At 51.9% G+C, this 12500-nt stretch overlaps 2 protein-coding genes across 2 annotated transcripts in view; one reads left to right on the forward strand and one right to left on the reverse strand.

The window, feature by feature from the left end:
- The first annotated feature begins 395 nt into the window (after positions 1-395).
- Positions 396-3292, forward strand: aph1b (APH1B gamma secretase subunit). The gene is made up of 6 exons (XM_028966279.1): positions 396-618; positions 1023-1193; positions 1285-1358; positions 1447-1569; positions 2511-2638; positions 2749-3292. Exons 1-6 carry the CDS (start codon positions 506-508, stop codon positions 2920-2922), a joined length of 783 nt encoding a protein of 260 aa, XP_028822112.1. The 5' UTR covers positions 396-505; the 3' UTR covers positions 2923-3292.
- Positions 3293-3502: 210 nt separating this feature from the next.
- The window catches only part of herc1 (HECT and RLD domain containing E3 ubiquitin protein ligase family member 1), a 44424-nt gene continuing 35426 nt past the window's right edge, over positions 3503-12500 (reverse strand). Inside the window, exons 54-78 of the mRNA XM_028966280.1 lie at positions 12214-12417; positions 11985-12115; positions 11716-11906; positions 11486-11606; positions 11247-11390; positions 11048-11149; positions 10726-10899; positions 9965-10249; positions 9783-9848; positions 9390-9515; positions 9151-9289; positions 8878-9059; positions 8637-8792; positions 8327-8449; positions 8122-8224; positions 6765-6934; positions 6545-6683; positions 6214-6383; positions 5943-6112; positions 5672-5837; positions 5517-5593; positions 5195-5447; positions 4977-5129; positions 4008-4313; positions 3503-3933 (exon numbers count right to left, since the gene is read on the reverse strand). Of these exons, the coding sequence (XP_028822113.1) occupies positions 3748-3933; positions 4008-4313; positions 4977-5129; positions 5195-5447; positions 5517-5593; positions 5672-5837; positions 5943-6112; positions 6214-6383; positions 6545-6683; positions 6765-6934; positions 8122-8224; positions 8327-8449; positions 8637-8792; positions 8878-9059; positions 9151-9289; positions 9390-9515; positions 9783-9848; positions 9965-10249; positions 10726-10899; positions 11048-11149; positions 11247-11390; positions 11486-11606; positions 11716-11906; positions 11985-12115; positions 12214-12417 (4037 nt within the window). The 3' untranslated portion in view covers positions 3503-3747. The remainder of the gene's footprint in view (positions 3934-4007; positions 4314-4976; positions 5130-5194; positions 5448-5516; positions 5594-5671; positions 5838-5942; positions 6113-6213; positions 6384-6544; positions 6684-6764; positions 6935-8121; positions 8225-8326; positions 8450-8636; positions 8793-8877; positions 9060-9150; positions 9290-9389; positions 9516-9782; positions 9849-9964; positions 10250-10725; positions 10900-11047; positions 11150-11246; positions 11391-11485; positions 11607-11715; positions 11907-11984; positions 12116-12213; positions 12418-12500) is intronic.

A 12500-nucleotide genomic window follows, 5' to 3' on the forward strand; every position in this document is an offset into this window, starting at 1 on the left:
AAGGATTCTAATTTCTTTTTGTTGAGTTTAGTGTTACATTTTATATCAGTATTTCTGTCTGTGTTTAAATGAATTCATGCTATCATTATATACGTTATATTAAAGTAGGTTTTTTTTAACACTGCGACACGGACGCCCGGTTTGTAGGATAATTCGTACTTTTTTTTTTGTTCGTTTTGCACGTTGTATGTCATATTTTATTACATTTTACAGACAACCAGGTACAACCCGGAAGCAAGCAGTTTTATTAAAATCTGTTTATGAACCTGAGGAAATTAATCAAATTAATGCGTCAAACCATCACGGATGATTATTATTACTGCTTTTAAGCTCATAAATACGAAGCTTTATTCTTAAAGCCGACTTCCGGTAACCGCGTCCTCGGGTCACGTGACTGCGGCCCGGAAGCGGAAGTCTGAGCGCGTCGGTCTCCCTCAGGACGCTCTAGGCGCTTTTCCTGCTTTATGTGGTTGGGCGCTGACAGACACGCCGGGCCGGGATTACAATGACGGCGGCGGTGTTTTTCGGTTGCACCTTCATCGCCTTCGGACCCGCGGTCGCCCTCTTCATCCTCACCATCGCCCGGGAGCCGCTGCGGGTCATCTTCCTCATCGCTGGGTAACATCAGCTTCACTTCCACACCGAGTCTGTAGCGTAGCGCCAGTGTAAACTACACTACCCAGAGGGCAGTGCGCCATTTACCCAGCACAGTCGGCCACGCCCCCCACCTGCGACCAGAACTGATATTTGACATCAGAGTCCTAATCACGTCTTCCCTGAGTGGTGGTGGGCGTGGTCAACGCGACGTCACCACCCCTGGACAGCTGAGTGTCTCCAGGGGGACGGACCCTGCCGCCTCTGACTGTGATGTGTGTTGTGCAGGACGTTCTTCTGGCTCGTGTCTCCAGGAGGACGGTCCCTGCCGCCTCTGACTGTGATGTGTGTTGTGCAGGACGTTCTTCTGGCTCGTGTCTCCAGGGGGACGGTCCCTGCCGCCTCTGACTGTGATGTGTGTTGTGCAGGGCGTTCTTCTGGCTCGTGTCCCTGCTCCTGTCCTCGCTGTTGTGGTTCATCGTTGTCCAGTTAAGTGACCAGCAGAACGCGGCGCAGCAGAAGGGGCTGCTGGTCTTCGGCGTCCTGCTGTCTGTCTTGCTGCAGGAGGCGTTTCGCTACGCGTACTACACACTGCTCAAGTGAGGACACGCACGCACACACACACACACACACACACACTCAGCAGACATGCCAAAGCAACGCGTGACTCGAGTGTTTTGTTTACTACAGGAAAGCTAATGAAGGTTTGCTGTCGCTGAGTCAGGAAGACACGATGCCCATTTCAATCAGACAGTTGGCATATGGTACACACACACACACACACACACACACACACACATCATCTGCACACATACATGTGACATTTGTGTGTGTGTGTGTGTGTGTGTGTAGTGTCTGGCCTTGGTTTCGGCTTCATGAGCGGCGCGTTCTCAGTGGTCAACATCCTGGCCGACTCGGTTGGTCCAGGAATCGTCGGGATCCATGGAGACTCTCAACACTACTTCATCTCCTCAGGTGAACCATGCATGTGTGTGTGTGTGCATATGTGTGTGGGTATTTAGTTGTATGTGTGTGTATGTGTGTGTGTGTGTAGGTATTTAGTTGTATGTGTATGTGTGTGCGTTCATGTATGTGTGTGTGTAGGTGAACCGTGCGTGTGTGCATTCGTGCATGTGTGTGTATGTGTGTGCGTTCGTGCGTGTGTGTGTGGGTATTTAGTTGTATGTGTGTGTATGTGTGTGCGTTCGTGCGTATGTGTGTGTATGTGTGTGCGTTCGTGCGTATGTGTGTGTATGTGTGTGCGTATGTGTGTGTATGTGTGTGCATTCGTGCGTATGTGTGTGTGTGTGTGTGTGTGCGTTCGTGTATGTGTGTGTGTAGGTGAACCGTGCGTGTGTGCATTCGTGCATGTGTGTGTGCGTTTGTGTGTGTGTGTGGGTATTTAGTTGTATGTGTGTGTGTGCGTTCGTGTATGTGTGTGTGTAGGTGAACTGTGCGTGTGTGCATTCGTGCATGTGTGTGTGGGTATTTAGTTGTATGTGTGTGCGTTCGTGCGTGTGGGTATTTAGTTGTATGTGTGTGCGTTCGTGCGTGTGTGTGTGGGTATTTAGTTGTATGTGTGTGTATGTGTGTGCGTTCGTGCGTGTGGGTATTTAGTTGTATGTGTGTGCGTTCGTGCGTGTGTGTGTGGGTATTTAGTTGTATGTGTGTGTATGTGTGTGCGTGCGTGTGTGTGTGGGTATTTAGTTGTATGTGTGTGTATGTGTGTGTGTGCGTGTGTGGGTATTTAGTTGTATGTGTGTGTGTGTACGTGTGTGTGGGTATTTAGTTGTATGTGTGTGCGTGCGTGTGTGGGTGTTTAGTTGTATGTGTGTGTATGTGTGTGTGTACGTGTGTGTGGTGTGCTGTGGAGATGATTGAGACGTTTCTGCTTGTGAACCCTGATTGGTTTGCAGCGTTCATGACGATGGCGCTCACCCTGCTGCACATGTTTTGGGGCGTGGTCTTCTTTGAGGCGTGTGAGAAGCGCAGTTGGCTCCACCTCTCGCTGGTTGTCTGCAGTCACTTACTGGTGTCCTGCTTGGTATGTACACACACACACACACACACAGACAGGATGAGAGTAAAGGGGCGTGGCTTGTGTAGGGGTGCTGGATGGAAGGTGTACGTAATTCGTATTTGTTCTGTTTCCAGACGTTCGTGAACCCACAGTACCTGGGCAGTCTGATCCCCACCTTTGTGCTGCTGACCGTTTGGGCGGGGTGGGCGTTCACCTGCGCAGGCGGGACGCTGAGGAACCTGTCACTCTGCCTCACCTGCAAGGACAAGGACTTCCTGCTGGCCAACCACCACCACCGCAGCAGATAACACACACGTCACTCTTACAGTAGGATGTTGATGTTGGGATGTGACCTCTGACCTCCCCAACCCCGTCTGTGGCTCTGAAAATGGCGAAGATTCGTAGGACTTTAAACCCTTCTGAATGAACCTGATGACCTCTGTGACCTCTGAACCCCTGCTGATGCCAGAGGGGGGTGGAGCCTTTTTGATTCTGCTGTTCTGTAACGTTCCTCGACTCTCAGGTTCTTCAATGGAACAGGAACGTCGCTTCTTTACGGTTTTGTGTAGCTGATGCCCTGATTGGCTGTGATGAGGTGGGTGTGGCCTCAGCAAATCGATTTTATTCTGGTTGCACCGCTTCTTTCATTAAAGAGAGTATCTTGAAATGTACCCACAATCCTCTGTGTCTGATCCTGGTGCGTGATTTAATCATATTTTTCATATTCATGACTGATTTAAGTTGTAAACGATTCCGGCTTCCGCAAAACGCACAAAAAAAAAAAAACTGATAATAAAATACACTTAAATTTTATTTTTCCAAAGCTGCAGCTGCATGCTGACCCCTGACCTCTGACCCCTCTCCCCCGACAGACCGGTGGCACTCATGTCCGTAACCAAGACGTTGTTTATTGTGTTTTTAAGAAAAGCTGCATTGGCAAATTAAAATAAATATGAAGTTCCATGTAAAAAGTTTCTAGAGCTGCACTTTACAGCATTTACACCAAACCGAACATCATGCAGGACCGAAATGAACTAAAACCATTCAGGATAAAACCAGCGCTCATGTGCTTAAAAAGTGCTTGTGTGTGTGTGTGTGTGTGTGCGTAAGGCGTGCGTGTGGGTGTGCGCGTGTCAGTAATCGGTGTCGGAGCCCTCGGCGTTGTCCAGGTTTCGTGACAGCATGTAGTTGTCCATGTCGATGGAGCGGCAGTTGTTGATGGCGTACCGCAGACGCTCCGCCATCACTGATTGGCTGGAGTAGGGTGGGAGGCGGAGCTGGAAGAAACAGGTCTGGGAGGTGGGGAGACTGTCGTACGGCTGCGAACACGAACGTCAGGTCACGTCTTCTTCATGAAAGGTGAAAGTAAGGTGCAGGTAAAAGTCACACTCACCCGGTCCACCTTCATGATCTGAAAGCGCTGCGAGATGTCGGCGGGGTTCGCCGGGAGGCGCGAGCGTCCGGAGACGAAGCGCATGAAGAGGACGCGCTCGTCGTTGGAGAACTCGCCGAGCGTGTGCCAGAACCACTGCACCAGATTGTGTGTGTCGTCCACCTCGCGGTAACGCACCACCTTCTTCAGCACGTCCACGCTGATCTCCGACACGCCACACACACTCTGCTCCAGCTGCCGCGCCGTCAACAGCGACAGCAGAGGAACCGGAACGATCCACGACATGCCCTCTCGTACCGCCGCCACCTACACACACGACAAGGAGAGGGTGGTGGGTGGGTGTGTCAGGGAGAGGACTGAGTGGGTGGGTGTGTCAGGGAGATCGTTGTGGGTGGGTATGTGGGTGGGTGTGTCAGGGAGAGCGTTGTGGGTGGGTATGTGGGGTGGGCGTGTCAGGGAGAGCGTTGTGGGTGGGTATGTGGGTGGGCGTGTCAGGGAGAGCGTTGTGGGTGGGTATGTGGGTGGGCGTGTCAGGGAGGGGTGGGTGGGGATGGGGTGGGCGTGTCAGGGAGAGGTGTGTGGGTGGGCGTGTCAGGGAGATTGTTGTGGGTGGGTATGTGGGTGGGCGTGTCAGGGAGAGCGTGTGGGGGGTGGGTGGGGTGTGTGGTGTGGGGGGCAGGGAGGCGGTGTGGGGGGTATGTGGTGTGGGTCAGGAGAGAGAGAGCGTTGTGGGTGGGTATGTGGGTGGGTGTGTCAGGGAGAGGTGTGGGGGGGTGTGTCAGGGAGAGCGTTGTGGGTGGGTATGTGGGTGGGTGTGTCAGGGAGAGCGTGTGGGTGGGTTGTGGGTGGGTGGGTATGCGGGTGGGCGTGTCAGGGAGATTGTGTGGGTGGGTGTGTCAGGGAGAGCGTTGTGGGTGGGTATATGGGTGGGCGTGTCAGGGAGAGGTGTGTGGGTGGGCGTGTCAGCACCTGCCGGTCCATCTCGTGTAGCCGGTAGTCGATGGCTCGCTCCACGTATTCCCTGCGGTTGAAGAACGTGAGTGGAATGCTGTTCCCACCAGGAATTATGGGAACCATTTTCCCATCTGCACTCTGACCAATGAAGGAGTCGAGTGGGATCATCTGCAGAACAGAGAGTGTGAGTGTGTGTTTCGCAGTTTTTACTTTTGTGTGTATGTGTGTGTTACCTCGTGGAAGTTCTCCTCGGTGATGCCGCTGTCCTGGATATGTAAGATGCCGTTCAGTGATTGGACGTACAGCAGGTCCGCCTCCTCCAGGTCCTCCAGCAGCAGTGGGATGCAGCAGAGCTGCTTCCAGACCAGCGGCGCCAGGTGGAGATGCAGCGGCTTCTTGGTGCGGATGGCCACGCCCATCAGAATTCCCAGGAACTTAAACTGGAGCAGGTGCTCATCAGAGCAGGCTGAGGGATTCAGCAGGAACCTGCACACACGGTGTGTGTGAGAACTGGGTGGTTTTTTGTGTGTGTGTGTGTGTGTGTGTCATACAAACCTGTCTCTGTTGTACCCAACATCGGCTGTGGCGTTGGGGGTGGGGATTAACAGATCGACCACACCCATCTCCAGCTCCTGTCCTCACACAGAGTGTTGAAGAGTAAGAGAAGAGAGCATGTTTGTGGAAGTAAAGATCGGTGTGAGCGTGTGTACCTGGCACATCTCTGTGATGGTGTCATCAAAAACTCCGCCCGCATCATCCGCTCCCTCCCCCACCAGCTTCACCTTCCAGGCCCGGGACGGCAGCCGCAGGTCGGAAGCGTTCAGCTTCACCACCTGCCGCGCGATCTGGACCAGGATGGGTTTACACTTCCGACCTCTGGAGACACACACACACACACACACACACACACACACACACCCAATGTGAATATGTATAAGCAGGAATCCTGCGGATGGTCGTGTGTGTAAGAGTGACACTGACCGGGTCGACAGCCTCTTGACTGTGATCTGCGGTCCGTAGTTTTTACCCTGAACCATCGTCTTCCCTATGGACCGAACCATGGGCAGTGTGTAGACTCGCGGCGCCAGCAGGGGGCGGAGCTTGCCCTGAACGATCCCCCACGTACCAGCATTATAATGAGATGTGCAGTTCTACACACACACACACACACAAACAAAAGAGGTTTCTATTTTACTATCAAACTGTAGTTCCACATCGACCAACGAGAAAACAAGAAAATATAAAAATATACCTGGCTGTTAGGACTCAGGTTGAGAAGTCTCCAGGACGAGTACATCAGGTCAGAGAAGTGGTAGAGGAGGCGGAGCCGCCCTCTGATGGTGGACACACACACTTCCTTCAGCGATGTGTACTGAGGAGGAACGCACTCCGGCAGACCAAGCTGCAATGGAACTGATGAGCCTAACACACACACACACACACACACACACACACACACACACACACACACACACTTAATAATTCATGCTAAACAGAATCATATTTACTAAATCTGTCCCAATTATCTATGTGACACTCAGGGTGGTGTGTGTGTGTGTGTGTGTGTGTGTGCGCGTGTATACCTGGTGCTCTGGGCGGGGTCGTAGCTGCACTCCAGGCTGCACTGTGGCAGCGTCCAGCTGAAATCTGCTGGATGTTTTTTCCTTGAAGGATACTGACCAGAACCGGTTCACGTACATGGTTTGTATGGCCAAGACCCAGCTACACACACACATACACGAGGATCACAAACGCACGTTTACATTCAGTGCTATAGAGAGTGTGTGTGTGTGTGTGTGTTACCTGTCCCTCTGAGTTGCTGCCCCAAGCATACACATCGCCATTTGTGCAGAGTACGAGTGTGTGTTCTGCCCCCACTGCAATGTCCTTAATACACGCTGAAGCCAGCGCAGGAACCTGCTGTGGCCGGTTATGGTTCCGAGCTCGACCCTCAGGTAAACCAATCAAACGATCTGCCACAAGGAAGATATGGAGTAATGAAGAGGCTTCATACTGATGGAGTGATGGTGTGGTTTAGTACTGGCGGAGTGATGGTGTGGTTCAGTACTGGCGGAGTGATGAAGAGGCTACATACTGATGGAGTGATGGTGTGGTTCAGTACTGGCAGAGTGATGGTGTGGTTCAGTACTGGCAGAGTGATGGTGTGGTTTAGTACTGGTGGAGTGGTGGTGTGGTTTAGTACTGGTGGAGTGATGGTGTGGTTTAGTACTGGTGGAGTGGTGGTGTGGTTTAGTACCGGCGGAGTGATGGTGTGGTTTAGTACTGGTGGAGTGGTGGTGTGGTTTAGTACTGGTGGAGTGATGGTGTGGTTTAGTACTGGTGGAGTGATGGTGTGGTTTAGTACTGGTGGAGTGATGGTGTGGTTTAGTACTGGTGGAGTGGTGGTGTGGTTTAGTACTGGTGGAGTGATGGTGTGGTTTAGTACTGGTGGAGTGGTGGTGTGGTTTAGTACCGGCGGAGTGATGGTGTGGTTTAGTACTGGCGGAGTGGTGGTGTGGTTTAGTACTGGTGGAGTGGTGGTGTGGTTTAGTACTGGTGGAGTGATGGTGTGGGTTTAGTACTGGTGGAGTGGTGGGTGTGGTTAGTACCGGCGGAAGTGATGGTGTGGTTTAGTACTGGCGGAGTGGTGGTGTGGTTAGTAACTGGTGGAGTGGTGGTGTGGTTTAGTACTGGTGGAGTGATGGTGTGGTTTAGTACTGGCGGAGTGGTGGTGTGGTTTAGTACTGGTGGAGTGGTGGTGTGGTTTAGTACTGGTGGAGTGATGGTGTGGTTTAGTACTGGTGGAGTGGTGGTGTGGTTTAGTACTGGTGGAGTGGTGGTGTGGTTTAGTACTGGTGGAGTGATGGTGTGGTTTAGTACTGGTGGAGTGGTGGTGTGGTTTAGTACTGGTGGAGTGGTGGTGTGGTTTAGTACTGGTGGAGTGGTGGTGTGGTTTAGTACCGGCGGAGTGATGGTGTGGTTTAGTACTGGCGGAGTGGTGGTGTGGTTTAGTACCGGCGGAGTGGTGGTGTGGTTTAGTACTGGTGGAGTGATGGTGTGGTTTAGTACTGGTGGAGTGGTGGTGTGGTTTAGTACCGGCGGAGTGACTTTCCATGTCTACATTTGGCTGACCACATGGCCAGTTGTGATGATGTCGTACCTTGACCAAATGTGTAGACGTGTCCCTCTTTGGTTAGAGCCACAGAGAACTGTGTTCCACATGCCACCTTTGAGATTCCTAAACCACAAAGAGCATCCACCCTCTTCACACACACACACACACACACACACACACACACACACACTTCATATGTCATCTGTTTCTTTCACAGCAGTCAGGAGTTTTGTGTAGGACGTGTGTGTACCTGAGGGGATGATTTGGCAGTAGAGTTCCCCAGGCCCAGTTTTCCATAATCGCCGTCTCCAAAAGCCCAAACAATCATCCCGTCAGCTGACACGGCAAGAGTGTGATTCAGTCCACATGCCACCTACACACACACACACACACACACACACACACACACACACAATAGATGCACAAGGACGATTCAGAAGTAAAATCGCGATGAAGCATTAATGCAGAAACAGAAAAACTACATCTACAATAATTAAGAATCGTCATGTGTAGACCTCAGAAAGAAGTTGGACGGTGCTGCTGATGACCATGAGACTCACCTGTCCCACCTGGTGACCCTCCAGTGCAGTGACTCTCTCAGGGAGCTTCTTATTGGACGTGTTGCCGAGTCCCAAGCGTCCATAATCCCCGTTCCCAAAACAGAAGAGCTTCCCATCAGCTGTCACCACAGCAGAGTGTTTAAAGCCACATGACATCTACGGGAGGTACGTGCACAGTGAGACGGGGCGTCAAAACGTCCTGCATCTGATGACGATGACGACGTGTGTGTGGGTGTGGTACCTGCACCACTTCCTCTCCCTGCAGGGCCTCTATCTGGCGCGGTCGCCGCTGCCGGTCGCTGTTGCCGTGGCCCAGTTTACCGTAATCTCCATCCCCCCAGGAGAAAACCTCGCCGCTTTCAGCCAGGGCCATCGAGTGTCCGTCGGAACCGCAGGACGTCACCAGCTGCGTCACCACGAAGCCTGCAGCAGCACAGCAAGCGCGTGTTTACCTGTTTACAATGGTGCATATAAATATGTGTGTGTGTGTGTGTGTGTGTGTGTGTGTGTGTACCCTGCAGAGCAGAGATGACGGTCAGTATGTGAAGGTCATCAGAGTTTCCCTGACCCAGACGGCCATAGCTGCCCTCTCCACAGGCCAGGACCGTCCCGTTGGGCTGAATCACAAATGAGCAATTCTGTCCACAGATGACCTGATAAACACACACACACACACACACACAATCGCTAATTAACAACCTCACAGCCAGAAGTGAGCAGCTCCAGTATTACTGATTTCACGTGAGTGTGTACCTGCTGAGCCTGACAGTACGAGGGTGTGATTGTCGGCACCAGTGTGTTCCGCACTGCTTCTGCCAGCTGGCCATGACGCCCGGCTCCCCACAAGTACACGTCGCATTTACCACCCAGATGCCAGTCCTGGCAGTAAAAGGGACACAAATACATGGAATTAAGACCTATGATTTCCTGATCCACACGATCAATATGGGGTCCCCTGGCAGACCTCCATCATTATTACAGAGCCCACTGAAACCAGCAGCAGACTGGTGATCCGGGTATAAAACACCTAGATGCAGTTCAACCAAATACAGGAACTTGACTTGGACCTGAGAAATTTACATCTTTTTTCTTCAACCTGTACCAGACAAGACAACTTTTAAATCATCACCACACACACACACACACCTCCGGTCTGGAAGTGGCCCAGGCCATGATCTGCTCATCCATCTCTGGTAGCCACTTACTGTTGTCCTGAGGAAACAACAACACACATGATTTCACACTTTTACACAAAGCAACTTTGTATTTAACATGATTTGAACATGAATGTAATGTGTGTGTGTGTGTGTGTGTGTGTGTGTCTGTACCATGACCATTGCCATATGTTCTTTGGACAGTGGCTCCACATCTGGGACACTGAAGGATTCTGGGAAGTTCTGTCGCCGTGCCAATGCCTCTGCAGTCTTCACTGTGGTGCTGAAGCAGTGAAGCCACGCCCACTCACTTTCAGAGGCTCGGTGTGTGTGTGTGTGAGGAAGCTGCGGCCAGGGGACGCTACAGAGCAGACCGTCCAGCTGCAATCCCACGGCAAGAGAAGCCAAACACTGCAGGTAGGGGCTGTGGACCAGCTGGTCCCCACGGACCACGTGGGGCTAAAAACACACACACACACACACACACACACACACACACACACACTAAATCAGAATATTATTCTTGTCATTTTAACAAGTACAACGTTGTGTGAAGTGTGGGGTAGAAACCTTATTGCACATGAAAAAAGCACAGCACACAGTGCACACAGTGAAATTTGTCCTCTGCATTTAACCATCACCCTTGCTGAGCAGTGGGCACCATGACAGGGACCCGGGGAGCAGCGTGTGGGGACGGTGCTTTGCTCAGTGGCACCTCGGCGGATCGGGATTCGAACCGGCAACCTTCTGATTATGGGGCCGCTTCCTTAAGCGCTAGGCCACCACTGCCCCACAAAATGGATTAAATGTCATTGCAACAGGGTAGAAGCTGCTGTTTAGTCTGATTATCCTGGTTTTAATGCTCCTGGCTGAGACTCACATTTCTAATGCACACAGAAAGTTTGTGAAATGTGAGTGTGTGTGTGTGTGTATACCTTCTCGTGTGTGTACTGCTCTTGAAGCATCACAGGAAGTCTCTCCAGAAATGCCCGCATGCACGGTGCTGTGTTTAGTCCCACAATCCCCTGGGCCTTCAGTGCAGAGCGACAGGTAGCAAGAATATGGTTGTTCTTCATGAACTCTGCAGAGCAGTTGACCACCAGCACGTCCTGGACACACGTATACACATCAAGTTGGCGAGAGAAGGTTCTGGAGGTATCTGGACACACCTCCGTACTGAACCACCAGTCAACAAGCGATTTTATGTCCTGTGTGTGAAGGGGGTTTGGGACATGGCCAGGGTGTGCAGTGTCCTACCTTGGACCTGTTAGAGCAGACAGCCACACCCACATCTTGGATCCAGACAATGTTCTGAATTGCTCCTGACCCTGCTACAACCGTCTGGAGCACCGAGCCATCCTGTCACACACAAACACACACACACACACTCTGTGCAGGTCCACACACAAGCCTGTCCTGTTCATCTGTAGAGGGTTGATCTGTAGTGTGTGTGTACCCGTAGGGACCAAATGTTGAGGAGTCCCCCAACTCCACCAGAGGCGAGAGCGAGGCCATCAGTACTGAACGCCAGAGAACGGACTGGGGTCATGTGACCTCTCAGCTGGAACACACACACTGCACCCTCCCACTCCACCGCGCCCTGAACAACACACACACACAAACAATGAAGAGAGGGTTTTGGATTTCATACACTGTGAAAGAGATCAGGCGTTGTCATGGTAACTGGAAGTTTACCCCGAGACTGGCTTTCGGATCAGTGTCCCACCATGCATCTGGACTGGAACGCGGGGATTGTGAGTAGATGGAGAAGTCCTTGGGCAAAGTCCACACACACACCAGGCCATTCTGACAGCATCTAAAATAATCACAGTACACGGATCACACACACACGCACACAAACACACACACACACACACACACGCACGCACGTATGCACACGCACAAGAGGTGTGAAAGGCACTTACGTAGCCAGCATGCTGCTCCCCGCTGACATGCTGCACCAGGCTGTACCATTAACGACGGCTGGATGGGTCAAACTCTGAAGACACGCCCACTTTCCTTCAGACTGCTCCACCCACAGTTTGACCACTTCCTCTTTTGCACAACTCATTAGGAGCTGGCCGGCAGAATCCCACTTAACACTGCTGATACACTCCTGCACACACACATGAAGTCACACAAACAGCCAGTGCCCAGTCAGGTGTGTGTGTGTGTGTGTGTGTGTGTTGTTTACCTTGTGCGCATCTATCAAGACCATTGCAGCTTTTTCTAATGGATCTCTGGTTCCAAACATCAGCTTCCCGTCAGAATAACCCACAGCAAACGGTCGATCCACACTGTGCCACGCCACACACATCACAGCAACTACCAAAAACACACACACACAGGACAATCAATGCTTCTGTATGTGTCTACCACGTGTGACTAGAAGTCTGTGTGTGTGTGTGTGTGTGTGTGTTTACCGTCTTTCCGGTAGCAGTGCTCGATCTCAGTTCTGTTCATCAGCGTCTCCTCTATTTCCAGAATCCCCAGCGTTCCATCCATTCGACCAATCAGAAGAACGTCCTGAGACCCCACCCTCGCCTCCCACATACTGGGAGGCTCGACCTCGGGCCAGCAGAGTGATGACACCCAGTGGGGCTGCAGATCTACCAGGCCCCGCCCACCTGAGGTTAAGAAATTGTACAGACGAGTTTGACGGAAGTAGGCAGACAGGATGCCCCGCCCCCCCCCCATAGGATTTTTGCAC

This window comes from Denticeps clupeoides, unplaced genomic scaffold, assembly GCF_900700375.1.
Source record: "Denticeps clupeoides unplaced genomic scaffold, fDenClu1.1, whole genome shotgun sequence".
Classification (NCBI taxonomy): domain Eukaryota; kingdom Metazoa; phylum Chordata; class Actinopteri; order Clupeiformes; family Denticipitidae; genus Denticeps; species Denticeps clupeoides.